Source organism: Aricia agestis, chromosome 20, assembly GCF_905147365.1.
Source record: "Aricia agestis chromosome 20, ilAriAges1.1, whole genome shotgun sequence".
NCBI classification, from domain to species: domain Eukaryota; kingdom Metazoa; phylum Arthropoda; class Insecta; order Lepidoptera; family Lycaenidae; genus Aricia; species Aricia agestis.
In genome coordinates this window covers 11,198,028-11,224,141 of record NC_056425.1, presented here as the reverse complement: position 1 = coordinate 11,224,141, position 26,114 = coordinate 11,198,028, and the positions used below count along the sequence as shown (strand labels likewise).

At 36.9% G+C, this 26,114-nt stretch overlaps 1 protein-coding gene across 1 annotated transcript; it reads right to left on the bottom strand.

Moving 5' to 3' along the window:
• Positions 1 to 6: 6 nt before the first annotated feature.
• On the bottom strand, positions 7 to 25,959 carry LOC121737068 (E3 ubiquitin-protein ligase Nedd-4). The gene is made up of 20 exons (XM_042128611.1): positions 25,696 to 25,959; positions 20,163 to 20,242; positions 19,923 to 20,004; positions 19,764 to 19,802; positions 19,372 to 19,541; positions 16,931 to 17,069; positions 16,349 to 16,464; positions 15,094 to 15,301; positions 11,978 to 12,526; positions 9,806 to 9,887; positions 9,129 to 9,227; positions 8,633 to 8,761; positions 7,505 to 7,629; positions 6,591 to 6,732; positions 5,487 to 5,696; positions 4,404 to 4,510; positions 3,842 to 3,975; positions 3,402 to 3,630; positions 1,772 to 1,941; positions 7 to 270 (listed from the first exon to the last, which is right to left on the bottom strand). The coding sequence occupies exons 1-20, from the start codon at positions 25,825 to 25,827 to the stop codon at positions 168 to 170; spliced, it is 3,045 nt and encodes a 1,014-aa protein (XP_041984545.1). The 5' UTR covers positions 25,828 to 25,959; the 3' UTR covers positions 7 to 167.
• Positions 25,960 to 26,114: the final 155 nt, after the last annotated feature.

Genomic DNA, 26,114 nt, shown 5'->3' with positions numbered 1-26,114 from the left:
TCAACATTTTAGTAATCGGTGATTTAGTACTGGTTTTATTTTTAACAAGGATCAATACATACAACAACAAGGATCATAGTGTTCGAGTATTCGACAGGCAACTGTCTCGTCTCTGTCGTTAAGCCGTCCGTCTAGCACAAGAAGCAACAAAAGAGTTGTCGCAAGTTTCAGTCAACCCCCGCGAAGCCCTGCGACCCCTCGATCGCCTTGATGAGCTTCTCTCGCAGCTGCTGGTAGCTCTCGTACGGCGGGAGGTCGATGCGGTTGAAACTGTAAATATATTTTTTTACATGAAATCTAACTGACCCGGCAATGTTGTTTTGCTATAAATTATTTCTAGTATCATATAAAAGTCGATGAAAACCTATTCTCAGGCCCAACCATAAAGTTAATATACCTAGCGGAATAGAGCAACAATCTCGAGCTGTCAAACGTAACCAAAATTGGTTTTCATCAATATCTGTGTGAAAAATATGTGTACGTATGTATACACTTACACAAGCACGATTGAACATGAATTCTATCTTTTATCTTTAAACGAGCAATTCTTGTATATATATGTATGTATATGTATATACCGAGATTCCAATCATATGATTGGAATCTCGGAATCGGCTCCAACGATTTTCATGAAATTAAGTATATAGGGGGTTTCGGGAGCGATAAATCGATATTTTTTTTTTATTAAATAAGGGGGCAAACGAGCAAACGGGTCACCTGATGGAAAGCAACATCCGTCGCCCATGGACACTCGCAGCATCAGAAGAGCTGCAAGTGCGTTGCCGGCCTTTTAAGAGGGAATAGGGTAATAAGGGAGGGTAGGGAAGGGAAGGGAAGGGAATAGGGGAAGGTAGGGAAGGAAAGGGAATAGGGGAGGGCAGGGAAGGGAATAGGGTAGGGGATTGGGCCTCCGGTAAACTCACTCACTCGGCGAAACACAGCGCAAGCGCTGTTTCACGCCTGTTTTCTGTGAGAACGTGGTATTCCTCCGGTCGAGCCGGCCTATTCGTGCCGAGGCATGGCTCTCCCACGTATAAACGTATCACGTATCTAGGAATCATTTTTAGAAAATGTCATTTTATTCGTGTTTTATCGAATACCGAGCAAAGCTCGGTCAAATAGCTAGTGAGATTAAATTGTCAACGTGCGGCACGTCCGACAGGTCGTCAAAAAAAGAGTGCTGCTGTCATGTATCACACCGCACACGTCTCTTTTTACCACGCAATGTTACTGGCAGTGACATCTCTCTTGCTCAGGCCTTTGTTTCTCTATACCGCTAGGTATTTATGGGCCCAACGGATGTACCATCAAAGAAATTGATTCATAGGCAGATGGCGGACCTGCGTCATTTGGATGTTAGTCGCGATCTGTCGGCTTGTCGGTACCCCATCTGCTAGAAATCAACTCCTCTGATAGTACCTAAACGATAGTCTTAAAAACAAATTTTCTTATACAGGGTGTAAAAAAAACAAGTGATAATACTTTAGGGTGTGTACGTGTTCCTTGTAGGGAGTTCACTGTGAAAGTAGCAGCGCTGAAAGACCAAATTTTTTTTTTCATTTTTGTATGGGGAAACTCGTGACGCTCGGGCCCTTGCCCATACAAAAGTGAAAAAAAATGTTCGTCTTTCAGAGCTGCTACTTTCACAGTGAACTCTCTACAAGGAACATGTACACACCCTAAAGTATTATCACTAGTTTTTGTTACACACTGTATAGCCATAATAATAATTTAAAAATAACACTATCTCTTCTGACCCTACAACACTCACCACGTATGCGCGCGCGGGTAGTTATCGGGCGTGCCCCACTTCTCGATAGTGAACAGCTGGGGTCCGTTGGAACCGTACAACTCCTTGAACCCGTTCATCGGCACGCGCGACGTACCCGTCACGAATTGCAGCAGACGGGACCGCATCTCGTTGGAGAACGATAGCACCACCTGGGAGTTAAAATATAATATTAACGGACTTGATGGATGGATATTAATATAGTTTTAATTGTCTGTCTGTATGTTGTATGTTACCTGATACCTCTTCACGCCCAATAGTGTTGTGTTATAGCTAAAGTGTGCATTTATTATTTTTGTCAGAGCGGGACATCTACGGATCCCCCCCCCCCCAAATAAATTTTATTTTCATTTTATTATTCATTATGAACTATGAAAGTATAGAGGTAAATATAAAATACAATTGAGTATTTTGTGAATGTCTAGTGCCTATATGTATAAATGGCAGAATAACCACATTTGTTGAGTGGGAGTGCGTTACTTTCAGACATTACACAGGCAATTCAAACATAAAAACACTTTTATAAATTGTCGTTTGGTCTGTTTACAAAAGCGGGACAATTTCGGCCTCGCGGGGACAGCGGGACAGACTGCCTGAAAGCGGGAATGTCTCGCCCAAAGCGGGACGTATGGTCACGTTAGTTATAGCTTATCCCCTTTACAGAGTTTGTTGCCGAGTTAAATCATTAACTGAACATTCAGTTTCAGAGTAGATACAAATTCATACATTGATCTATTATAACTTGTATCTTTCAATCAACCTTAAAAAAAATGCTATCACGTTCCTATCACGTACTGATATAGCAAGATAGCAATAGCGTGATGGGTAAATGGACGAACTCCTACTTGATTTGCTACCATACTTTATTGACGTAATAATAAAAGAAGACACCAACCAACTAATTAATTCTGTTTTTATCCTTAACGTTGAAAAAGCTTTTGGAAACTAGCAGCCATATTATTTAGTTAATCATATCTTAACTTTTTTTATTAATAATGCCTTTGTCTTGCCGTACACTATACTCGCTACGCTAGCCAATTTTTTTGCCATTGTTAGATACATTAGTAAGACCCTCCCCTCGTGACCACGGCCGTTGCAACACGACCGAAACGTCGAGAAAAAAGTCGCGTAAAGTCCCGATTAAAAATCACATTGGGTTGGGTAATGGGTTCTTCTTCTTTTTTATTAATGGCTCCTTTGTGAGTTGCCAGTATCAGAGTGTTTTGGCAAAGACTGCACCAGAGGCGTGGTTAAAGTTAAAGTTTTGATTATAGTTAAGGCAAATTTAACTTTAACCTTAACTTTGAGCGGAGAAATTGACAGATGACAGCTGGTCCAACAAGGTTATAAATGAACGTGAGCGGAGGCGCTGCTGGTAAAGGAGAACTGTCAAAAATGGCGTTTTTTGTATGATGACAGCGTTAGTTCCTTTTTTCGCCACGCGCACTTAAAACCCTGTCAAGCTCTATGGTTATGGTTAAACATGGCGTCTTGATGGCGTCCATTTTTAACTTTAACCAAAGATTTAACATTTTGCATTGTAGTTAAAGTTAGTTGGTGCAACCCAACCTTAGTAAGAAGTCGTGATGAGTTACTTTGTCAATCAACTTACCCTCCAAAACCACTGCACGACTAAATGATTCGCGTGATAGTCTCCCTTATATAACGTGTTGGCGCGCCAATCCCGCACGTCTATATGTTGTATGCCGCACAGTAGGAGTTCTAGCTCGTTTTCGTCGAATATTTTCAATAGGGGCGGAGGGACTAGCGCTCCTAGACCTTCGAGGAAGGCCACCATCTGTTCTTGGACACGGGAGACGAACCGCCACGCTATCACCAGCCTGCCGGAGAACATATAGGTTAAATATTATAACAAGATGAGAACGAAAGACTGTGATATATGGATGTGATTGTTACTATTTTAAACAAAAGTCTAATAGCCTATTCGAATGAAACATCGTAGTCCAAAATTATTCATACTTGAAAAAACTTACAAAAAAAGGTAATAGATATATATGAAAAAAAAAACAATATGTCAAACGACATACTCACTTGATATACTCGTCCTTATTCTCGTTATCAACGGGTATGTTCGCGCCGTTGGGCTTCAATTCCCGCTGTATCGTCTTGCCGAACTGTTCCTCGTCCACCGAGAACGTCAAATACAGCTCCGACGGATCGTTCTCCTGAAATACAACTTTATTATATGACGCATAAGGTTTAAATTTCATTGGCGCATGTCAGCTGAGAGTTCAAATTAAAGAAAATACTGATATATTTCGTCGCAATCTTCTATTATAACTAGTTGTACTCTAGTTGTACTATCAGAGAAGTTGATTCCTGTGCAGGTGGCAGGTTTTTTAGTTTGGTCCAGTTACGTTGATCAGCAAAGAGAGTATAACAGACCTATTGTTGTGGAGATTGCTATCTTGATATTTTCACAAGCACAAAATGACCAAGATGGAAATATAGAAGTACGATTCTGACCTTTATTTTTCCCGACCAACATAATTGACCAGTTTAAGATGACCCGCTACCTGCATAGGAATCCACGTCCTCCAGTGTAAAAAGTAAAAACTACTCTAACTTAAATACACAAGGTTTATTTTCGTACCTTAATCCACATAAGTGAGTTATAGTATTCTAAATCGACCGACTCCATGTCCTGCAATTCAATCTGCTTGCCCAGCATCATCTTGTAAAATGGACGGATGAAGAATGCTGAAAAAAATGTATGCTGTAAATGTTGAATGCGTGCAAATTTGCGTACGTATACGCATAATTACGTGCTTGTTTGAGTTTAATAAACATAATATATTTCTAAGAATCGTACTATGTTTTAGGGCGAGTGTCTTATGAAATCGAACTCTGTATAACATCAGAAAAGTTTTTGCAAGAATCATTTTGCCGCGTTTTAAGTAGGTACATTAAGTTGCCCATGTCCTTCTCTATATCAAGACAAATATTTTATTAAGACTAGAGATCGCCCAATGCTCGAAATTCGACCTTAGTTTCAACGACATTAGAACTAATACCTATATATTTTTGTAAAAAATAATATTGACTATTGTCTCTGGGACTTAGCTGATCTCAGACTGGCCGTGGCATCTCAATAAAAAAAACTATAATCCATTTTCAATTTGTCAACTTGTTGTCAACAGACTTCAACCATAATTAATAAAAGAATACTCTTTTATTAATTTATAAGTTAGGTATTAGTTAATATTTATAATATTAGGCTTGTCACTCAAAAATCTGTCATTTCTCATGTGTGTGTGTTGTAGTGTGTGTAATGTTTTATTTGTTAAAAAAATGTGTGATAAAAGCATAATTTCAAAATAATATTAGCTCGATGTACTCCTTCACCATATAAACTATAACCGTGCAAAATTTCATGCACCTACGTTTTCCCATTTTTCGTAAAAAAGGGTTACAAAGTTTTTCGTTCGCATATTAATATTATGATTGTTCTAAAAACATAGATCTTTTCTTTTTTGCATTTGGGGTGCTTTATGGTCAAATCCCATAAATGTATAATAATAATAATATCGATACAAGTTGACCAAGTCCCTTGGCCGCGAAACACTTTGTTATCTTATTCACTCGCATACATAATTCTACAGGATTCATTATTTGTGAACGCGAATGAAAGAGTCAACTAGCTATACATCTCTCTCCTTCCGTCACATCAACATACCGTCAAGCAGCTTCCCATGGTACACGGCCATGCCGGCGACGCGGCCGATGAACTTGAAGTAGTGTAAGTGCTCCTCGTTGCACACGCCGCTGTTGGGGTTTATCTGCAGCGTGTAGTTGTCCATGGCGGAGTACTCGAACAGGCCGTAGTAAGGGTTGAACATCTCCTTGGATAGCAGGAAGAACCACTCGCGAGCGAGGCCGCCGTAATCTGAAAATTGTCATTTTAGTTATTATTTACATATTTTCCCCCCATTGCCATTTCCCAAATTCGGTAAAACCCGATTATAATATAACCGTCACGGTTATAACAATATACATATTATTATAACCGTCACGGTTCTACACTATGCGAAAATATTAAATTTAATAAAATTGAAAATATTTACATAACTTGCTTTACGACACTTTTAGTGCTTTACTTTAGTCTAACGCGGTCGCTGATAAGGAGAATAATTAGAAGATCGACACGAAATATTTTTTGTCTGAATATAACTCAAACCAGACGCTAAGCCATACAATCTGTGGGCAAGACTACCACTAGAAACCTTTCCACGAGGGGCGCTGTGTGTTTGTTATATTTAGCCAAACGTCATAAGAACATTCGTTATGGCGTCCGTAGTTTTGCATTTATGTGCTAGATACCCTTCCTACTCCTGAGTCCTGGCGCCCTCTATATTAAACAATTTGACAGTTTTCTTTCCCATTCTGATATTTCACTGATCACATCACAACGCAACTACACTACACTAATGTTGGTAAAAATTGCATTAGCAATAATAATGAACTGTTAAATGTCCATTAGCAATAATTAGATTAATCATGCTTGCTAAAAATACGATTGCTAATATTGTCGTAGGCAGCAATAGTCTGCGATCATGAAAAAAATCACGTCCGCGCTGTTTCGCACCGCGGCGCTAACTGCTATTGAACTTGCTAAGTTTCACTCGATGCGAAATAATACTCGACGCGAGCGACGCAAACCGAGAGTTCACGATGCCGCGATTTTAGCAAATAGCAAAGCACGTAGCATGCTATGCTATATTAGCACGTTAGTGAAATTAATAGAAAATAGCATTAATTCTCATTACTACACTACACTCACCCAGTCCAACCTCTGACTCGAACTCCACCCACAGCTTGGTCTTGAGCAGGTCGATGCGGCTGACGGAGCTGATGATGCGGTACGAGTCCTCCAGGATCGAGCTGCGCCGGACTTTGATCTCGAACTTGTTCGGAACGTTGCTCTGAGGGGTCAAAATCGCGTGAGCATTAGTTCGAACTTCGATATAACTTCAGGGCTACTGTTTTTTATTAACACAAAGGTTTTATCAGAGGTAAAACAATTTTAAAAGCATTGTATAAATGACAGTGTTAGTCTAAGGCATAAAGTTTATATACTTAGCGGAATAGAGAAACAAATGCCTGAGCAAGCGAGATGTCACTATCAGTAACACTGCATGGTAAAAAGTGATGTGTGATCATGACAGCAGAACCAATTTTTTCATCTGTTTGACGTCCAGTCGGCACTTATCGGCACGTCGACAATTTAATCTCATAGAAAGATGCTTGTGTAAGTGTATACGTACTCATTTTACACACAGATGTAAATCAATTTCGATTTCGTTTGGCAGTATATTAACTTTATGGTCTAAGGTGAAACCATAGACTGTGTTTGGGTCTGATCTCCCGCACTCTCTCATTCTTCCGTATCTTGCGCACACTTAGAGGCTATAAAGTTATTCGCGCTTAGCAGCCCGTTTAATGTGTAGTAATGTCAATATTTTGACGTTTATACTTTTTAAATTGACATTTTTAAAGTTCAAACGTAAAAATTGTGTCTATAAGTGATGAGGTTCATGTTCATCAAATTGTTATTAAATAAAGTGGCTAGTCTGGTTTCATTGATAATATTTTGACCCTCTAAGTAATTTTTTTCTTGATAAAAAATCTCAAAAAGAGGACTTTTTCTTAAAACAATAATGTCATTTCTGACTTATTTAAACATAAAGGACTCACCGGTTTGCGCAGCTGACTCTTGAGGTATTCGTACTTGCGCTTGTAGTCGCGCGAGTACGGCACGGCCGGCCCCGCGATCTGCGGGTTCGACAGGCGCGGGTCCTCCCACTGCGTCGTCCGCGTGTCTGTTACAGAGAAAAAAACGTGTCGGTACGGTACGCACTACGGTAAAGTCGGAAGTCAAAACATTTTTGCAAAAACATATACAAGATGTTAGTGTAAACACTGTTATCCTTCAAACCATCAAATGAGCCCGTCAAAATGAACATGAAAATGAAAAATCCGTCTTCATACCCATACAAATTGCCGATCCGGGCATCCGTATGGGTATGAAGACGGCACTTTTTTTTGAGTTCCCAGCATTTTTCTCATAGAAAAAGTTGTTCATTTTGACGGGCTCATTTGATGGTTTCAAGGATAACGGTGTTTACACTAAAACACTGTATAATTTATGTGGGGTAATAGTGTAACCTCTGTAATTATATTTAGGAGTCTACAACTAGCAATATAGAGCTTATTAGAGTAAGTTTGGATGCAGGGTAAGTCCAGATATAATTAAAGTAGAGGAACCAGGGGCCGTACCACGAAACTATTTTGCGACTCAAATAATCGTACGAGAATGCCGCGTCCTACTCTAACAAACGTGTAATGACGTTGTGAGAGCAGGACGCTGCATTCTCGTTCGATTGTTTGAATCTCAAAACGGTTTCATAGTAGGCCTACAGATAACTAACATTTTATAACTTATGGACAATTACTAATTTTTTCCCTTATAATTGAAACAAACCTTGTAACTAACTTACTTCATCATCTGGCTTATATATCTGGCTATACATAAAATCGTAATTTTTTTATTTTCAAAATTTTCTTGGCCCTAAGGTCTAATGAAAAAAACAACAATTTTTTAACTGTTACTTACCTGTTTCTTCCACTCAAATCTCTCGTTCTTCGTAAACAAGGTATGTATTAGACAGCGACTAAGCTATTGATGAAGTTAACTTAAACATTTTGTTTACTGTATATTCTCCCCCCCAGTAAAAACTTTTTTCTAATCAATAAACATTTTGTTTACTGTATATTCTCCCTCATATACCCCAATACTTGTTCCCAAACCACTCCGTCACTCACTATGATCAATGAAGAATATCCGTCCGTCTGTGTGCACGCGCTCCTCCCAGCCCTCCGGCAGCGCGCCGAGCTCGTCCGTCTCCGCCGGCGGCGCCGCCACCGCCGCAGTCGGCAGACTTGACGCGCAACCTGGAGCATTTATATTGTTATTTACGACTTAATTACACAACAAGGCAGATTATTGATTAGGTTCAGCAATTTAGGCGTGAAGAGGTAACAAACAGACATAGTATGAATGCCCTGTATTCAGTACTCAGTAGTTGTACATAAGCATCCATGGGCGTACCCAGGATTTTAGCTAGGGGGGTTCTCGAAACGGGTATGCTGCCCGCATTGAGAAAATGGTCGGCTGGTATATTGAAACAAAAAATTATGAAAATTGATGTTTCTTAATCTGACTGAAAAATTATTTTGTTTCCAACACTTCATTTTGCGGAGAGTAGGTACCAAAATTATAAATATTAAATTCCCACTTGCCAGGAAAATAACAAAGTACCTGTTCGTGGGTCGATCCACGTGGTTGTTTTCTGGTTGTGGTCGATGAAGAATATCCTGCCGTTGGGCGCGCGCTGCATGCTCCAGCCGGGCGGCAAGCCTGCAATATACAATGAATATTAACATAAACCTCTACTTATAATAATTTTACACTTTCGATATATTTTTGTCTATCAAGTATCTGTAAGAGGAAGACAATAACACCATGTATAAATTATTTATAAGCTGTTGCAAAAAAAGACGGGTTGCACTCCGGGAGTGTCGGCAGAAGTGAAAATTTGATTATTAACGTTGTGCATTATTTTTTTTAACCCATTTTTTATGAAAATAGATTTTTAAAAAATAGTTTTTTTCTTTATCGAAACCCTTACAATCGATTAAATTTTTTACCCATTTTTTATGAAAATCGATTTTTAAAAAATCGATTTTTTTAATTATTCGAAACCCTTACAATCGATTAAAAAATATCGACAATCGAAAGAAAACAATCGATTGTTCGATTAATCGATTTCGATGTTACAACACTACTCTCCAACCGTCTTACGGTTTTTTCGATCAGCACGAGAATCTGACGCGAGTTTCACAGTTTTTACCCATCCCACAAAAGTGCTCAACGCCGCTAAAGAAGTTTTCACTTCAAAAAATGGTGAGTATGTGTAGTGCGGTCGTATAACTCACCATCGCTATTAGGCAGGTTCTGGCTCTGGCTGCTGGTGGAGGAACCGCTTCTAGTCGTCTCCGTGCTGCCATCTGTGTCGTCCTACAACACATACTCAGTTCATAGCCACGGTATTTATTAGGTTATGTGTTCTAGCCGCTGGATTGTCTACGAGAGGAGACTGGACGGCAGCATTTTAAATTGAATGGTGGAATAGAAAATTAAACTTTCAAATCAAATCAAATAATTTTTCTTCAGAGTTTTTTACATAAAAAAATATCTGAACGTCGGAACTGTGGTGCCTACCACCCGGCGAAAAGAACCGGGGCGAGAAACTCAAAGTAAATAGAGTGTAACTAACTACACAAGAAGATATACGTTTAATTGCAAGAGTAGCACTAAGCAAGTCCATACAGCTCAAAATTCGAACTTTGGCAAAGAAACGAATATAATTTTTGTACTTATCTATACTAATATTATAAATGCGAAAGTATCTCTGTCTGTCTCGCTTTCACGCTTTATCGCCCCCGAAATTCCGAAATTTATATATATATATATATTTATACTGTAGTGTCTAGTATTGTCTGAAAAGAAATGTGATAAAGAGTTGAAAAGCAAGTTTTGAAATTTTTTAAATAAGAAGTACCTAACAACTTCTAAAGTGTGTACCTATGTACAAATTGCTTAGTCATTACATTTTTTTTTGTATCAGATAAAAACATATCTTGTAAATTATCTTATTCCTTTTCAGACGAAATTCCAATTTCACTAATGAACTTTAAAGTTAATCCTTGATTAAATATCATATCGCTATCGTTCATCGTACTAAATAAAGAAAGAGGTAATATTTTGACAAGATTAACATTATTTTGTAAAATTGGCATTTTATTTACCTAATAATAATATTAAGCACCAGTGTTAGTCTGTTAGTATGTAAGTACATTTACCTCGTCCCATCATGCTACAAAAACTCACACAAACAAAGCATATAACATAGCATACATATACAAGCTCACAACATAGCACAAAATATACCACTAGCAAAATATACATACACATATCACATTGCGGTTTATACTCTTATTTTTATTTTATTCAGGTAAAATTAAAGTCTCTTTTATCGTTGTATTAAATCATAAAAAAGAGAGATGAAGTGCTAATAAATTTTATTTTATTGACAAACAATATAAATTAGAGTATAAAAAATTCTGTATTGTTATAACAGATGTAAGGAATCAATAAAACAAAGATAACAACGAAAATATATGTTGTATTAAGAGTATTTTTAAGTAACAAATACAGAATCGAATGACCACATAGCTTTGACAAGCAGTATACTTTTTTATGAAACGAATCCAAGTCTAAGGCTGCGTTTCCACCAGAGATGTTATGCGAGGAATGTGTTTTTGACAACCAATAGAATTGCTTCATTGACGTGAGCTTGCCATGATATCGCTCAGCGCGGCGATGCTATTGGACCTTAAAAACAGATTCCTTGCATCACATCTCTGGTGGAAACGCAGCCTTAATGGGAAGCTCATGCGCGGTACTAGAGTTCGGTCGCCAGATAGTGAGAGCCTCGGTCAATAAACTATATCTGAAAATTGTTTAAAATATGAATTTCTCTCTATCCGACAACTTAAAAAAAGAAATCTTCTCAGTCATCCAGTTATTGAAAATGTATAGAAAACCGATGATGATAAAATAAAAATAATTCATGGATTTTAGATGCACTCATGGAAAATATCAAAATTACAAAATTGTAATTACAGATCAAATAGATAGCTTTGCTAAGAACCTAACGCATTTGGAATTACCTAGAGGACATTACCTAATGACTAATCTAATAAATATATAAACTTGAAATTTAAAAATAATGATTTAAAAGATTTTCCAATATAATAAATAGGACAATATATTTCTAGCATTTACCTACCTAATAATCAAAATCTAAATTCGTTTCGTAAGATGGCGGTGTTAGTATCAAGCGTGTTACGGGACGTTCACATTAGCCTCGAGTCCTCGAGGACGCGTAGACTAGCGTCTACACACCCTAAGTCATAGACAATCGCGCCAAGCGAGTTCGGAGGCAATGACAAGCTCTGTGCCTTCGGTGCATCTCTTATGGTCCTGAGGTGAATGAAAGGAAACCCACACACAGCACAGGCCACGCCCGCAAACCCGCGTCTTACCTCCGAGTCGTCCATCGAGCTTGTTGTGGTCCTTCGCCGTCTCGTTTCTCGTCTTTCTGGGGACGCTCCTCCTGTTGGTGTACTAAAGTGGTTCTCATCGAAGGTTAGCGACTCCGTAGAATCGTCGCCGTTTTCCTCGAGTCTCTCCCCGCCGAGACTCAACACGTCAATCTCTGTTCTGCTATCGTCATCCGCGTCGTTCGCTTCGTCGTTTAAAGCTTGTATCTCGAGTCTTATCTCCGTATCCTCCGCTTCTTGACTAGTATTAGTTGTTTCTTGAGCAACTTCAGGGGCGTCAGTTTGATCGTTACTCTCATTTGTTCTTTCTTCTTGTTCGGTCGGTCGCGCCTCTTGAGCGCAAACTACGTCGCTGTCCTCCTGATTATCATTCGATGCTTCATTTTGATTATCACTTATATTATTATCACAGTCGTTGCTTAAATTAGCCGTCGTTTCTGTCGCTTGTTCTGTTTCATCGGACGTGCCAGCGGTAGGTTGTATGTTCTCAGTGTTTTCATTATTCCCAGCTTGAGGCTCGCTTGCTTCCTCCTGTTAGAGATTGGTTTTATTTTCCTTGTTTTTTACTTATCCCAGTATAAGATCAACGAATTGTGTATAAGGATAATAAAAAAATACATAATTCTATACTATGTTATACTTTCTATTCTAGTTAGATAATTGCATACCCTAAAATAATAAAACCATCATTTTCGGGAGCTCAATTGTCTATGATGGAAGAGGACACCGTCGTTTTAAGGTCAGATAATAAAGGCTATATTTAAATGTTACATGATGGTTAAATTGCGATTCGATTATATTTCCCATCAAACCCAAATGTGAAATTAAAAGTTATGAAAAATTGGGTTAGTGTTTAAAAACAAAACCAAAAAGCTGTATACTACATTGTTACTGTTGGATCAACCAACTATAATACACTTAAGACAACATTGCAAAATGAAATATTGTAAGTACACCGTGAAAAAATATAGTTATAATCAGTTCTTGATAATTAATAAAAGCTATTCATTTATTAAGTCATCAACATACAAATCAAAAGAAAATGGAACAAGAACATACCCTTGGAGTAAACTTGGATGTTATACTATTCTGGTTCTTTTGTAAATTTTTTTTTTAATTTTGTGAATAAAATCTAGGACCATTTATATAATTATTTTGTTTTTGAGTTATCAATTTATTTGTTTTTCAGTTATCAATTTTATTGTTAACAGAATAGTCTACAGCTTTTTTATTTTGACACTTTAGGTTTTTTATTAAAGCGCATGCTGTTTGGTTATATGTGATAAATATGACGATCTAGTATGGTTTATCTACATATTTTATGGTGTTGCCAGTAAACACAAATATGTTACAGTTATGGAAAATGAATGTAAGTGCGAGTGTTAAATGTTATTAAAAATTCAAATAATAAAAAAAATAACAAAGAAATCAATTTTGAAATACATAAAAAGTGGCAAATGGACAAATAATCTTATTTTTATGTTGAAAACTAATCAATTACACTCCTGATCCACAGCATCGATGGTTGGTTGGTTTAGTCAAATGCTTAGAAAAATCCATTATTAAAAAAATCACATCAAAGAGAATCATGCTGCGGTTAATCTGTAAAATATTCAATAATAACATGCAGTATTAGTACTACGTAATATTATTGGAGCGCAAAACATAGTAGATTCTAAAATTAAATTAATTTAATACTTTATCTCTTTTACAGTTTTTAGTAAGACCTAATTTAAAGTTTTTGAGCATATATTATATGCTCAAAATTATTTTTTCTCATTCAAAATTTTGTCAATGATACTGTAAATAAAAAGTTTGAATCGCCTACTATGCGTAGCTCCCAGAATCTAGTTTCTCATTTTTAATCTCCATACTTTCTTAAATTTTTTAAACTGCGCATAAAATATTCCGAACTACTACATACATACCTACCACAGACCATGCAAATAATACGCATGCAACGGTCGGCGTTATAACGTTTAGCACCTTTTTTGCTACTCGAAATTATAAAATAAAAAAGATTCGAAAACAGAGAACTTGCACATTTAATCAACTGCTAATTAACGCAAATGTTGTGTAACGCATTTTTTTTAAATGCGAACTTATTGCATTGCAAATGTGGGAATAATGGTGGAGGCCGCAAGGGAAGATTCCGACTCAGCGAGGTGTTATGCTCGGTCAGGCCGAAGCCGACGCATATTGAAAACTTCGATAGCGCGATGCAGGAATGTGGCGCTAATTGTGGGTACCGCCACACAAATATTTTCAGCAATCGTTACAATCGTATATTTTTAAACAATATAAAAAATATAAATGCAAGTTCCCCGTTTCTTCGTAAATCATTTTGTTAAAAAAGCAATTAATCTGAGAAGTTATACACTGACCTTTTTACTATAATAAAAATATCCACAATACAGGGTGTAACAAAACAAATTGACGATACTTTTAGGTGTGTAAAACACACTGGGCGTGTCCCTTATACAGAGTTCACTGTGAAAGTAGTAGCGCTAAGAGTTACACTTTTTTTTGTGTGGGCAAGCGACCTGGGTCTATCTATGTATCATAAATCAACCCATACAAAAATAAAAAAGTCACTCTTTCAGCGCTTTTACTTTTGTATTTAACTCTATAAAAGAGCCACAGGTTACACCCTGTACATTGTACATACAAAGCGGGAACCTTTTTGTTACGAAGGCTGACCCTACATTTGGCGTGCGCGTTCCTCGGACGTATGAGCGACGCGAGCGCACTGTATACGCGTCGCGCTCGCGGCGTGCATGCGGCGTTCTCTCGCTTACACGACCGAGGAACGCGCACGCCGAATGTGGGGGACGCTTTAGTTTTGTTACACCCTGGAGGCCTACTACGAAACCGTTTTGAGACTCGAACAATCGAACTGTTATAATCGAATCGAAATAATACTGCGTCCTGCTCTCAACGTCATTTCACGTTTGTTACATTAGAACACGGCATTCTTGTTAGATCGAGAATGCCGTGTCCTAGAATAGTGTTTGAGTCTCAAAACGGTTTCGTGGTACGGCCCTTGTATACAAAGCTGGAGCCTTTTTGTTACTTAGGGAGATATTTTGTTACCGTACCTGATGCGCGGGGGCGGGGCTAGCGGGCGCGGGTGGCGCGGGGCTGGCGGGGGCAGGGCTAGCGGGCGCGGGCGGCGCGGGGGCGGGGCGCGAGGGCGTCGCGGGCCGGGCCGTGAGCTCGTCGTCCGCAGAGATGTGGAAGCGGCGCTGGAACTCCGTCACGGCTGTCTCCATGCGCTCCGCCTGGGACTCCGTGCTCATGTTCCGCCTGGGAATAACGGGTTAATTCATTAAAAAAAAAGTTAAAAAAAAAAAACTAAAAAGTTATCATTTTTTAGCTGGGTGCTACAGCGATAATACAATACAATACAAAAACACACCAAAATACAAACTGAAACAATTTTACACACAACAACATATTCTAGATGATGCACAAAAGGCAAACTTATTGCTAACAAGCAATCTCTTCCAGTCAACCTTTTGTTTCTCGGATTGTCTATAAGAGATTGAAAACATCGTGTCGACGGCCTGCCAGCACGCAGATTATCAGAAAGGGTTGTTCAGGGAAGTAGCTAACGGAATTTTAACACAGCTGAAGCTACACGACTGATTTGGTCGTCAGCTCTCCGTCGATACTACTGATAGATCTACATTACTACTCAATAGTCAACACTCTGAATAGATCTAAACTCCTCTGCCGCGAGCGCACCCCCGACCCCGCCTTGGTAGCAGCGCCCACTTCGAAACGGGCGTAAATCGCAATATTTTAATTTTGCCATAACTTCTAAACCAAACGTCCAATTTTAATCAATCAAAGACCAAATATGGTCTACATAAACTTTACTTAGAGATGAAATAATATATTATGTCTATGGTATAGTGTGTCGCGGACATTTTTGAAGATATTTATAAGATCTACATTTATTTAGAACATTGTATGGTTCTATCTTTTATAGTTTAGGCAGCGTACGCAAAATAAGTAAATTTTCTGGTTGCTTCCGAAAAACTGAAATATCTTACGGAACCCTATATTTTCTAAAATAAAAAGCAGCCTATGTTACTCGTAAATAATGTAGCTTTCGAATGGTGAAAGAATTTTTAAAATCGGTCCAGACGTGAGTGGAAGAACATAATAACAGTAAAAAAATAAATGAAGCCGGGCCGGAAAATGATTTGAGACAGACAGACAGACGGACAGATCGAAACTATAAGGGTTCCTTGTTGATTACAGAACCCTTAAAATCAGTAAATGTCTGTATGTTGCAAAATGTTAGTTATCGTGTTCTTCAACGCACGTTTTCATTACAAAACTCACATGAAAGTAGGCCTCTCCCATTGCGTGGATCGCGCGATGTGGTTCACGAAGTAGGTGCGGCCGTTCGCGTCCTGTCGCTCCTCCCACCCCGGCGGTAGAGGGTCCCCACCCACCACCTGTTATAATATATTTATTTCATTTTCCTTTTTTTTACTGCAAATCTAACGACTACATTTAATGATAACTTTAATTTATTAAAGAGTTGGATAGCACATCAAATACTTTAAATTCAATTTCAAAGCAAATATTGGAGTTTATGACAAAATCTTCATTAAATGTAATGCGGGGTTTACACGGGTGACTATAGCCGCACGATTTACGCCGCACGGCGAGAATCGACTGTCTAAATGGCAATACGCCGCATGCCGAATTGCCGAATGGAAGTGGCGAATGGACGTATTTGATTGGAGCGTAATAACTTCGAGTCCATGTTTGTAGCGTAAAAACGCGCGTAAAACGCAGTATGGATTCAATAAAAATTGAAACGCGCGTATAAACTTCGCTCGTAAAACGCCTCATCTGGACAGGTACTAACTTTTTCTTTATCCTATTTATAATCTTATTGTACAGTGTCGTACTCACCGGTCGCACGGGGCCCACCTGGGCGGCGGGGTCTACTAGCTCCCAGTCGTCGGGCTGGTCGGCCACCTCGCCCACCTCACCCACCCGCCCTACCAGCGCGTGGTACACCTCGATGTAGCCGCGGACCCGCGATCGGGCGCTAAACAACTCATAGATTAAGTACGGTAGAAATATGACTATAGTCTAAATGGATGACGTGGCACCAGTGGTCATTGACCTTAGTCTAGGAGCTATGTAAAAAATACTCGATTCGTATTCTATTAAGTATTAACTACTATAAATTTATCGGAAAAATTCTTAGTGGCTGTTAGAATTATAATCTCTAAGATTTTATGAATTATGATATCGATAATTACGATATCGCCCTGGACTAGACTCTGTCACTTCATTGTCGATCGCGGTTTGAAGAGAAAAAATGAAATATGCAAAGTTTTTTGACAGGGGATCAATGACCGCTACTGCCCGAATCGCCGAGTATACTTTAATTTACTATTAACCCATATAGACCCGTCGTGCCCAAACGAGGACACTTTTAAAATTACTTAAATTTTTTGTCTTTCAAGTTTATACTTATTTTTATTGTGTCAATTTGCTAAAAGTGTATTTTTTTATTACTAGAAGGAACAAATAATATTAAAATAGTTCACAGTGTTTTATAACGATTTTTCTGAAGCTGTTTCTAACATTCGAAATGACGCCAAGTTAGTATTTTTTATTTTTAAGTTTTTCTTTTAGGCATTTATATTTTTTTACTTGAAAGAGCTCATTACACTATAACCTATAAAAATATACATATTAGTGTGAAAAGCTTTCGTCTTCATAAGATTAGGAGTAGTTTTATACAAGTGTCCCTATTTGGGGCCAATGGGCACATTGGATGTAAATTATTCCAATTTTTGTCCACCAATCAATGTCGTATAATCAATGAACTGAAGGGTATTCAATAGCTATGATAAATACTATGGACTTCAGGAAGTTGCTATGATAGAAGATGACAGTGGAAAGATATATTTATTCGTATTTCCTTCGCAATCATGGGTCTCTTTAGCAGTTTTTCACTATTCCAAGGGGTAGCTGGCTATTGTGCAACTGATACTGTTGGCTAAGGCAGTACAGAAAAGACGTGTCCTGTCGTATCCGTCAAGGATATGAAAAAAAGAAAACGACGAGTTTGACTACCGTTTCGACCTATATCGATAATAATCAGAATTTGTTGTACATCGGCTGGATTATAATGTCTATGCAATCGGGGGAAGCCATTACAGTTTTTCTTTTGGGAAAAGTAAACGGATGTATTACTGTTAAAAGAATGTGGACGTTAACTTCCTACATTTTTATCAAAGCTATAACAAGGATATGCGTGGGGTGAAGTCAACTAGCCAATCGATTTTCTCGCACTGTTATACGAACCAAAAGTTGGTGGTAACTGGTAGGTACTGTTTACGCAAATGCTGGATGTAGCAGTGGCAAACGCATGGCGGCTGCATCATCAAAGTAATAAAAACAAGAATTGCATCAGGTCCAATTTCGGCGGCATTTAGTCGTCATTACTTGAGATATACAAGCGGTGGAATCTTGCAACCAGCAATACATATCTGTACTGCCAAACCTGCAGCATGAAGGGTCAATTTCCCGAAAAACTGTCGCAACAATCGCGTTGTTCTGATGGGCTAGCATTACGTTATGAAAAAGGTCAAAGGCAATTTGAGAAATGTGCGAAAACACGGTACGTTCATAAAATATGTATCGAAAATTTTCACACCGTATGATCCCATGATCCCATTAAAAAAAATTGAGTTTTCTTGTGTTTTCCTAATAATTTTATTGGTTTCTATAAATTAATAAAGAAAATTTATATTTTCCATGGCTCAGTTTCATTTGGGTCTAAATGGGTTAAGCTTGCATATCGACCATATTCCACCAGCATTGTTCGATGGCACGAAACTTGCAGACAGTGTAGTATTCGGCTACCTTACGACTCAAAACATTTTGATACTTTGCCGCGAAGAGCTCATGAGCCGATTTTGATGTAATAAATCATCCCCTATCCTGGCAAGTAGTAGACTGGCTATATCATAGGTGGTTGCTTTCGCTTACAGTCAACTTATCCGGTTAGTCTTACAATACAATAAGAATGTGTACTTTACAATATATAATATATTTACATTTCACAAACAACATTTACAGCTTAAAAACAAATACTTTAGCATGATAGCCAATACTACATATAGCTGTACAATAATAATTTAAAGACAGAATTAAAGTAAAAGAAATTACATCTGACTCCGTACTTTTTAATTAAAAATGTAACATCACTTTAAAGATCTGAATCACCAAGTTTTAAATTAAAAAAAAAATTACAGCTTAAAAAGCCTCAACATTTACAATGCCATAAAATAAACAAAAAATTGAAATAAAGAACACTGCATGCGCCTACTTACACAGACCTGCGCGGGCGCAGCGCATATTTGACGACGGGCGGGCGCGCCGCCGCGGCTGACTCGTGCGGCGCGGACGCTAGAGGTATCTCCACCATGCCGAGAAAATCGTCGCGGGTTAGACGGTTTTCGTCAAAAACTTGGATAAGGAGCTTCTGCTCTTGAGGCTTCACCTGGAAATTGGAGGTTAAAAGTTACTTATCAGTTTTTAAACTTTGATACCCTTAAGATTAAAAAATTTTGTTGGTACTATTTATTTCTCTTAAAAATTACAATGCACTTGGAGTCCACACTAAGCCTAGGCCTGTATTCTAATATACAGGCTTGGGCTTGCTTTGGGCTCCAAGCTTAGCTTTTTTAATAAAATCAGGAATTTTGTTGACTGTATCACTCACCCTAAATACAAACTCCTGATTCCATACTGGATTCAATGTCTGTAACAATTAAAAATATTTATTTTTCTACTCAAAAGCACATAGTAAACATTACACATACGCTAAGTGCGTAGGACTAGGCTTACCACAATGTAGGTTTATTTTATCTTTTCCCCTTACCTTTTTCTTTGTTTTAGTCAGAAATGTTTCAACAGTCACGTCTCCCTCAACTGTTTGTAATTCGACGCGGACATAGGGATCACTGAAAGCAAACAGAAGTTTCAAGTAAAGTCAAGGAACTTATGGAACATTGCACTAAAGAACACACAACAGCTCTATGTTCTGAGATTTGAACTCAAAATGGTAGAAGGTGGGCCTTATAAAGTAATATAAATATAAATTATATAAATATTAACATACCTGGCACCAAATATATCTTTCTTAGCCAATGAATATGCTCCCACAATCTTCAATCGAAGAAGGTAGCTGTTTTCATCAGTCTGAAACAACAATGTTCACAATTTTGAATTGGAATTGACAGTATCAAATAATCTTAATGTCAACATTTACTTTCTAACTGTACTAATAACATTTATTTTCCTTCTCCAATTTGGCTTTTGAATTTGCCAACCTAACAAACTATAACGATGAAAAATATACTACTAGTTACATTCTCACTCAAAGTTATCATAAAAACTTTGGGAGGAATGGAATGATTCTCAACTAATTAATTGTTAATTAAAATAATTCTCAAATAATTGCTAATTGTGTTTATTTGAGTAAGTGATATTATATATCATAAGTAAGATATAATCAATGGTTTATGGTATACAAAGTGGGAAACATTCTTAGGAGAATTTTTTGTTTCATGTGCAGTCATATCACCCTGGCTTTTACAAGGACATGAACCAAAAAACATCTTTTTAATTTTGACATAGGTATTGTGCCATTTACTATTCAAACATTCCCCTCCCACAGCCATCCTGAAATTTAGGGGAGGGACAACAAAATTTCAGGCTGCAACCATGATTTGCCTTTTTATGCCTTGTGTAAGATCCCCAAATAACATTCTTACTATTATTGACATACTTAATTCAGCAAAGGTTAATTTTATCAATGACAGTGTTTAATGATCACAATTATGTGAGTCATACTCCTGAGTCACAACTCACAGAACATGTCTAACAAACTTTCACTATTGAATTAGAATTCAATAGTAATATATAATATAATAATAAATGATAATAATAATATTATAAATGAGAAAGTGTGTCTTTCTGTCTGTTACCTCTTCACTACCAACCCGCCATGGCTCTCGACTCGGAGGTTGTGGGTTCGATTCCCGTGTTGGAAACATGTTATTTCCAAGTTTGATTAGGACAATGCAGGCTGATCACCTGATTGTGATGACAAGTAAGATGATCCATGCGTCGGATGGGCATGTAAAAAGTCTGCGCCTGATCTCTCTCCAGTCGTTTCGGTCTTCCGTCCCACTGGGTTATGAGAGTGAAGGAATAGAGAGTACTCTTGTGTACTGCGCACACACTTGAGCCTGGCACACCTGGCCTGGTTTCAAAGAAACTGGCCACTGTCACCGAAATTGGTGTTGGGAGTATTATTATTATTAACTACCTAATCCACCTGAGGTGCGAGTGTCTATTTATTAGAATTAGACATTTGCTGTTAATAATGAAAAGAGTTTATTTGAAGAAATAGAGATTACGAGGTATTAAATGATACCATTATAATGTAAGCACAATTACTGCCCTCAGGGGCATAGAAATAAGGCATTCAACAAAGGACATTATGAGTGCGAGATTTGAGATTGAGTGTTATTTACCAAAAAACCCATAACACTGGAGTAAGAAATTAACATTTGGCGACAAAACAAAGTCAAGTTAACATTCAAGAAGGAAAATACAACATAATCAGGTGCCTTACTCCCGAAACTGATATCGATTTCGAATTGCGATTTCAATGGTTTTTTTGACACTTTAGCCATCTAAAATATGTCTAAAAAATGTAAAAAAAACCTTTGAAATCGAAAATCGAAATCGATATCAGTTTCGGGAGTAAGGCACCAGTACTTGAGTTTGAAAGCAGGATACAACTACCAGTAAGGGAAAAACGTGATCATTTTTATAATATTATGAAAATAATTAACTATTATTTGTACTTTTTGCATAAATCATGATAAACATGGTAAGTGGTTAGAAGTAATGAAGATGGAATATTCCAAATTGTATTTAGTGTATAAAGTAATATAGAAATTTCTTGTTACCAGTAAAATTTATATTGTGACATACAACAACATGGAACAGAACTCAGAAGGAACTTTTTCCTTAAAATTAAAATTGAGTGCTGATAGTGATTCTAAATTAAAGTGATTATAATTTTTGTGTAAAAAGATGAACATATGTTTCAATGGCCAAAAAACAAAATAAAAAAAAAACAAAAAACAAGGACAATGATACAATAATTATTGTCTCGTCCTAGCACTGCATAAAATATTGTATGTGATCGAAGACTTACGCGTGTATCCGACTGCCAAGCCATCACCCATGTGAAACTAGACTAATTTCTTATTGGAATGCTAAATAATTGATGATCCTTTTCGTATTTCATCGGTTGGAGTAACTTTAAGTTATGACACGTTTGCTACACAATTTTACGGACGCCTCTTTACAGGCTGTTATTGGATGTGTTCACATCAGCAGCACTGATTAGATTTAATATTAAGCTAAAGGAATCAATCATTAAACTAATGATCACTACACTGCTACAATTAATACACAAACAAAAAATTAATTGTGATTGAAAAAATATCGTCTACACCTCCACAGGATCAAATGACATATTTGACAGCCTTTGTCAATAGCTGTATTTTTTGACGCATTACACTCCGTTACACGCACATTTTATCAAAGGTAAAGAATTAATTATTTATTTTGTTATTTTTGTGTTTCTGTCAAAAATTCCATTAAATCATCATTAAATTGATAACATTCCATAGTTTTTAATCATGTACGGAATACCTACGTTTGCATAGTAATGCATGAGTTTGCTCCTTTTTTTTTTGCTAAGTCTACTAGGCTAATCCTTTATTTCTATTTAAAAAAAATGGAATTCCCCGTTTGTGAAAATGTTTGTCAAGTATTGATACGAAAATTTTACGAAAATAAAAATCATTTACTTAGATCAAGATAAGTTTATGTAGTTATTAGTCATCTGCGTATGTTATTATCGGTTATACTTATAGCCAGTTTTATCGGTTATATCTACCACTTCTCAGTTCTCATATTATAACACCATACAACTCGGACTCATACAATACGTTACTGGTCAGTGCTCAGTAGGGTTAGGCATTGTTAAGGCAGTACGACTGGTACGGACGGTCGACGGAATACGAACACAGTCCTCTGACCTCTTTAGTCTTTACCATGTGGTGAAGATGCACGAGGATCCATAGAATAGAAACCATCAACCATACGCTATTCTACAATAGCCTACAGGTTGCAGGTTGCTTTTAAATTTCAAAGACGTAAGTAAAGTAAGTATAATATAAGTATAGGTACTTAACAAAAAACTTGTGGTTCAATCAAAACTCGAAGATGACGATCCTGATTCCTGATGAATGATGATGATGATTGCATACGTTGGAGCATAGCCTACTGTGTATTATAAAAATATATTATACTCTTTGTAAGCAGTACGGTAGTTCTATTTTTTCGGTCCCATTTGCTTTCGGAGTAAAAATTTGATATTTACAAAATGAATTTTTTCGATCAAATACTTTTAAAATGTTAAGTCTATAGTGTTCTACTTTGCCACGTATTGTATATTACCGTAAGATAATTAATCAAAAAGATATTAAACATCAAATAGCCAAAATTTCATTTCCAACGTTCATACGTTCCCAGATTGCTAAGCTTAGACACAATTTTCTTAGAGTTTTCGTAATTAATCTTATCATGTTTTGTACTAAAACTTGTGCATGTGCAACATTGAGAAATAAATAAAATAAATAAATAAAAAATAAATAAAAATTGTTTTATTTCTGAATAAATGAGAACGTAGGTTTTAATTTTGTCACGCGAAATTTTTCATATCGTTCTGAGCAAATGGTTTTTATGTTTTTGACCAAATCTGCATCTGTAAGATCTACGTGCAAACATGTTTCGGAACCCCAACGCTCATGTCTGCCATACATTATAGGTGAGATAAGATGTGCGCATTGTTTCTCGGAGAAAATTTTTTTGTCCATTGCCTATTTAAATGACTTTTGTTGCTAGTGATTTTTAAAATAAATTATGATAAAGGCTATTGAAATACCTTCTAAAGATATGTTGCAGGGTTTTTGAAAAATATAAGAATGCAATAAAAATTTAAATTAAATGCCAAAACTTCATTTCCATCCACTTCATTCCCATCCATTACTTCCGATTTTTAAACCAATTTTCCGATTTTTTTGGTATTATTTAGTATTTTATAACAGATTTTGTCCAAATCCTATCTATATATTACATTCCATTTTAATATTTCTTGCTGCGAGTCATTCTGTACCAAATTACCGCTAATCACAAAAAACAGAAAATGGATTGCTTCATCATCACTTGGTTCACTTGAATGGTTCTATTTTGGGGGTTCGTTGTCTGTCTCATCACTGTTATCTGCCATTAGATAGAAGAGGGCGGCTTAATTACATTTGAGATAATATTTACTTAGGAAAGTCACTGACATTCGAAACAAAGATTTTTACCTAGCTTGTGGATTGCGGAACTCTATATAGATATTGTAGATTTACGCCCTGTCAAAGATATGCTTTTGGACCCTTCAATGAACCGACGTGCACACATTTCTGACAAATAAATATGGAAAATAAATCTTCGAATAGTATTATACATGTTAATCTCATAATGAAACCAAATATGTGATTTTTTTGAAATAACTAGTATTTTTAGTAGCATACGGATAACCCTGTATATTTTCCTTTTAATAAGTACCTATCCATGTAGTACTAATCTAGCTAGTACTTCATAATTAAGTGATTAAACATAATATTTAAGATTTAAAACTGTTTTTTAAGAATTTAAGATTCTATTACTTACAGGAACATAATACATATTTTTGTTGCTCAACATCACTATATCTAATGCCTGTTAATGTATAAAGTGGTGTGTAACAAATTGGGATATTATTTTCAAGAGTTTACTAAAGTTTACTAAACTAGTCGGCGCTAAATTGCATAGAACTGCGATTTGTGAAACTATTTTTTAAAATACCTAGTGTTTTCCTTAAAAACTCTAGTAACTTAATAGTTGGGTAAAGTACATGGAATGTTGATTGTATACGATTATATAGTAGAACTAAAGATTGGTTGCATTTTATTTAAATAAAATAATAATGTCTGACGTGTCTGACTTGTTTCCTACTTTTTAACAAAAGTCTTATATTTTTGTCAATTTTTTTAGTAGAGGAGATTTCAATAACTGACACTGGTTTTATTACTCATAAAAATAAAACAATAACAAGTATTCTGTTTATCTAACATGAAATTCCTGAACTTTTTTCGCTTCCTTATAACTATTTTTCATTTCCATCCAATCCTTTAAATTTCCATCTTACCGATTTTCATTTGCGTCTGTTGCATCATTACCATCCATCTATTTATATCGTAAATATAAATAGCAGACTAAGGCAATTCAGGGATCAGAGTAAGTATATGTACACAAGCCTAAATACAAAATTTTGTCGTAACATCTTTAAAAAAAAATGATTCTACAAAAATAGCTAAATGGGACCGAACAAATAGAACCACCCAGTAGTGAGTATAAATCAAAACAGTCAAAAGAAACTCTACAGCCTTATCAACATCAATGATTGATCTAAGTATCGTTTACAATGACTCGTAAACAAATAGATAAAGAAACAATGCAAACCGATATTCTTTTACCTCATATTGCAAGGAGAATCTCGGCTCGTGGCGAACGAAGTTGGTAGTTCGTCGCCACGTCCAAGATGAGGACCGGCTTCTCTGAGGAAGTTCCTCCCTCGAGACGAACTCAGTAAGTCGGCCGCTAGGCATGATGGCCATAGAGCGCATATCTTTCATAACGTAGTTTCACAAAACCATACCACCACACCATCACTTAATATTTTTTTCCTTTCGTTATTTCTTAGAATTAACAAAAGCGCGAAAAACAAGTAAAATGGCGGACCAGTGCCATATGACTGGCGTTATCAGTAAGAAATAGATAAAGAGACCGTATGAAATTAACATTCTAGTGATAACTTCTTTTTGGTCGCGTCATACAAGAGTTTATTTGCTTTTGTTCGTGTTAATTTTCGAGATAACGGTATCAGTCATTGAAA

Coding starts and splice junctions, on each gene's coding strand:
- LOC121737068 (XM_042128611.1), bottom strand. CDS start 25,827: ATGCCTAGCGGCCGACTTACTGAGTTCGTCTCGAGGGAGGAACTTCCT. Junction 20,243..25,695: donor GATTCTCCTTGCAATATGAG/GTAAAAGAATAT, acceptor TTGTTGTTTCAG/ACTGATGAAAACAGCTACCT. Junction 9,228..9,805: donor GAACCTGCCTAATAGCGATG/GTGAGTTATACG, acceptor TGTATATTGCAG/GCTTGCCGCCCGGCTGGAGC.